Consider the following 3,974-nt stretch of genomic DNA (forward strand, 5'->3'; position numbering starts at 1 on the left):
CAATCCGTCCATCCATTGGATGCAAATCTGTTGGATATGGATTGGATGCGGATGCCAAACTTAAAATCCGTAGTGCATTGGATTGGATGCGGATGAAGTGGAAACCGGTCCATGCAACCTGTGGTCAATGTGAAAATTAATGCCCAAGCCCAGGGAGATAAATACCCGGCCCAACGACAGACAATAACCCGAAAACCCTAGCACCCCTGCGAGTAAAAAGGGTCTTTTACTCTTCTGGGGGCGACAACTGCGATCTCTGTTTGAATCAAATCAAATCAAATCAAATCAAATAATTTCAAGAGGGAAATCTCGACAAAGCGGAAACCAAAATCAATGGGAAGACCTCCAAACGTCGGACCTGGCCCGTCCTTCCGATTTACAGCCAATGAGGTATACACTTGATTTCTAATTTGGATTTCCGAATCAAATTGTTCCAAATCACGGGAGTTAATTTTAGGTTTTTTTTAGATATTAGATTGATTTAGTGTTGGCCTGTTTTATAATGTATGAAACCGAGGTGGATTAGGTCAAGATTTAATTTATGCTTATCAGTATCCGATCACTCAACGACGGCGACGAGAATCAAGTTTATTAAGATGAGGCCTTAGGGTTCAATTTACTTTTGTATGTTGTCTTTGATCATCTAACGTCATAAGACTCATAACTGCATTTAGGTTTTTGGATTTCCAGTTATGAATTGCAAACCCACTTTAACCCTTGTTCCGAGGGTTCAAAATTGTTCTCAGCCTTCAATTGGATCTAACTAGACTCAACTTGCCACAATCTTGGTGCAATAATTGGGAAGTGTGTTCTTAGAACTAACTTACTTGATGGGGAAAGATTTCCTTGGTTTTTTTTTTGGGCATTATCGACAGGTGCAATCAATTATACTACTCACGTTTGCCAAGTTCTGGATTGTTCAGTTCTGTTATTTTAATGTGTGCTTTATCTCTTCAAGCATTTCATGTTACAGTCTTTGTTTGCTTGTGTGTAAACTTAGAGGATACTAGTCTTAATGTAGTTCGACCGACTTTCTGTAGTTTCTCTCCTTGTTAACATGATTTACCATTTAGGTACTCCCGGCTAAACTTTTCTCTACTTCATTCCACTATCTGTACTGTGATTTTCATCAATTGACGACTCTAGCTTAACAATTGGAAAAATTAGTAATGCACATACAGTTTGATTTGACAAGCTCTAACTCAAAATCTGTTCCTTATTTTGGCCAATTTATTCCATATTGGAACCATGGTCAAATGTCAAGGTCATTACAATGTTATCATTTAGTCGATTATTAAGTCTCAGACAGCTAATGTGTTGCTCATACTTATTAGTCTTTACTCTAGTCTTAATCATAGTGTTCGATGTTGTCTAATTTTTTAAGGTAGCGGAGATGGAGGCTTGTTTACAAAAAGCTAATTTTGTAGTACCAAGCATGGAAGTTATTTGCTCTATTGCCGAGAAGTTTTGGTTTGTATCTAGAGGGGGGCCATCTATTAAATTATCAGATTATCTAGTTTTGCTTCAGCGATAAAAATCTACAAAGGATATTTAACATGCTGTGTTTGGTTTGTAGTGCATCAGCAGAGCGATCAGGAAAGATGATTGTGCAGGAGAAGCAGGTTGCCAACATTACGCTTGTCATACTCATGCATTAAATTTTTGAAGTCTCTTATAATCTTAAGTTCGGTTGCAGGTGCTGAATTGGTTCCAAAATAGGAGACATGCACAAAAAACAAAAACAATGAAGCCTCCTGAAAACTTGAGCGTGAACCCCAAGTCCCAGGTGCCTCATATGATGCCTGTTCCTTCAGGTTGTTCTGATAAATATGCGGTGTTAGTTTTATTTCGTCACGCTTCTGTCTTTCAAGGAGAACCATTCTTTATTAATATACTTTTTGGGGGCAAGCAAAGATGCATTCTTGATATATATATGGCAGTTAACTGTCTCGACATTCTATCATATGTTTGTTATGCATAATAAAGTCGTTTGTTTCTCTGTTGGTTCTGATGATGACCGCGAATGCCTCTTTATTGGTTTAATAAGTATCGCAGAAGTAATTTTTGTATGCACCTATATTTTTGCATATCTGCAGTCTACTCATAATGGCTCCACAAAATGCAGGAAGAAGTGCTTCAGATAGTAATGTTTTAATGGAGTTTGAAGGCAGATCATCTAGGGATGGTGCATGGTTAGTGCTTTTAGGCCATTAAGCTATTACATTTGTGAAATCAAATCGCTTCATAAAGTAAAGCCTGATATTGGTGTCCGGCCTGTACTTTTCTTGTTTGTGTAACTTTATTCTCTCTAATTCTTAGGTATGATGTGGCAGCGTTTATCTCTCATAGGATGTTTGAAACAGGTGATCCGGTAATCCTCCCAAAACACTTGATGCAATTTCTAAATAGAAATTAATAACACTCAACAAGTACCTTCTATGTTGTTTAATATTTAGTTGGTGTTGACAATATATATAGAGAATGTCTGAACTTTCATCTCTCTATTTTTTAATTTTTTTCAGGAAGTTCGAGTACGATTTGCAGGATTTGGGGGAGAAGATGATGAGTGGATTAATGTACTCAAGCATGTGAGACAGCGATCTCTCCCATGTGATGCATCGGAATGTGTTGCAGTGCTTGCTGGAGATCTGATACTTTGCTTTCAGGTGGTATCTCATATCTAAGAAATTCTGTAATGTGGTAATAAATAATCTAGTTAGGTAATCCTCACTCTGGAAGCTTTTCAGGAAGGTAAAGATCAGGCTCTCTACTATGATGCACATGTTCTTGATGCGCAAAGACGTAGACATGATGCACGAGGATGTCGATGTAGGTTTCTTGTGCGTTATGATCATGATCAGGCTGAGGTTAAAACCCATCTTCCAACGACTTCTTCTTCTTCTTTTTATTTTTTCAATAAATATTTCCTGTTATCCTTGAATACATATCCTTGCAAGTTATGGTCATCAGAAGTACTAAAACTCTTTCAGAAGATATGATATTTTCAGAGAAGTGATGTTTCTTATTTTAGAGTATATCAAGTACTTTGTGTACTCCAGCTCACCACGTTGTTTTTTTGTATCTTAGGAGATTGTTCCATTGAGGAAGGTGTGCCGCCGACCAGAAACTAATTACAGATTGAGATTACTCCGTAGCTCAAGGGATGTGGGAGTGAACCCAAAGAGGGAAGTTGGGGAGACAAACTGAATTGGCCACCGCTAGTGTAACATGGTTATGGTGAGAATTGTAAAATGGGGGTAGAAAAATGTATAAAGATGTGATTATCTGGTTAAATTATTGTTAGGTAGAATAATCTTTTCAGGACAAGTTATACTGCATTGAAATGGTGTTATTGACCAAAATGGTTGTATATTTGATGGTCTGACATGTAGCCAAACTGGCTATGCTGGTCTAGGTCAGCATTTAGAGTTCACTGGACCCTTTATTTTTGAACCGTATTTTAGGGACTATTCAAAAGTGGTGGGGGACTACTTTGTGATAGGAATGTCTACCCTATATACTTATTAGGGGTGTTCTAAAGTATGGAATTGACTAGGGCTGTCAAAGGCACTAAACGTAACGGATATTGGTTCTGCCGCTGCTGTTGCCATTAAAATAATCGGTTAACCGATATCCGTTAAGTTCCGACGGAAATCTGAAATTCAATTCCATTACAGCTACGTTGGACTTAACGGATAATGAATATTTTTCCGATAATTTCCGTTATCAAACTCTACAGCCGCACCACCATCTTCAGTGAATATTCTTCACAACCATTTCAGTTCATCAACACCACAATTTCATGGAACTGCAGCTGCAATTAGCACCCCCATATCCCTGTAACCATTCAGCTAACATCGTTAGACCACAACAGACCCATTTGAATCATCTTTGCCATTAATCAAGCATAACAACAAAACCGTCTTCCATATAAATGGATCTAGATTTGATTCCGATACAATCAATTTCTTTCT

The 3,974-nt window shown here is 37.9% G+C and overlaps 1 protein-coding gene across 1 annotated transcript; it reads left to right on the plus strand.

The window, feature by feature from the left end:
- The first annotated feature begins 212 nt into the window (after positions 1 to 212).
- LOC113345051 (protein SAWADEE HOMEODOMAIN HOMOLOG 2-like) lies at positions 213 to 3,458 on the plus strand. The gene is made up of 9 exons (XM_026588914.1): positions 213 to 390; positions 1,385 to 1,470; positions 1,577 to 1,622; positions 1,697 to 1,814; positions 2,126 to 2,192; positions 2,320 to 2,371; positions 2,523 to 2,666; positions 2,748 to 2,867; positions 3,088 to 3,458. Exons 1-9 carry the CDS (start codon positions 334 to 336, stop codon positions 3,205 to 3,207), a joined length of 810 nt encoding a protein of 269 aa, XP_026444699.1. The 5' UTR covers positions 213 to 333; the 3' UTR covers positions 3,208 to 3,458.
- Positions 3,459 to 3,974: the final 516 nt, after the last annotated feature.

This window comes from Papaver somniferum, unplaced genomic scaffold, assembly GCF_003573695.1.
Source record: "Papaver somniferum cultivar HN1 unplaced genomic scaffold, ASM357369v1 unplaced-scaffold_80, whole genome shotgun sequence".
Taxonomy (NCBI): Eukaryota; Viridiplantae; Streptophyta; class Magnoliopsida; order Ranunculales; family Papaveraceae; genus Papaver; species Papaver somniferum.

What these genes read in the sequence shown, in the direction of transcription:
- LOC113345051 (XM_026588914.1), top strand. Translation starts at nt 334, where the DNA reads ATGGGAAGACCTCCAAACGTCGGACCTGGCCCGTCCTTCCGATTTACA. An exon ending in TATGATGCCTGTTCCTTCAG is followed by an intron (nt 1,815 to 2,125) that starts GTTGTTCTGATA and finishes CACAAAATGCAG; the next exon opens with GAAGAAGTGCTTCAGATAGT. An exon ending in ATGATCATGATCAGGCTGAG is followed by an intron (nt 2,868 to 3,087) that starts GTTAAAACCCAT and finishes TTTGTATCTTAG; the next exon opens with GAGATTGTTCCATTGAGGAA.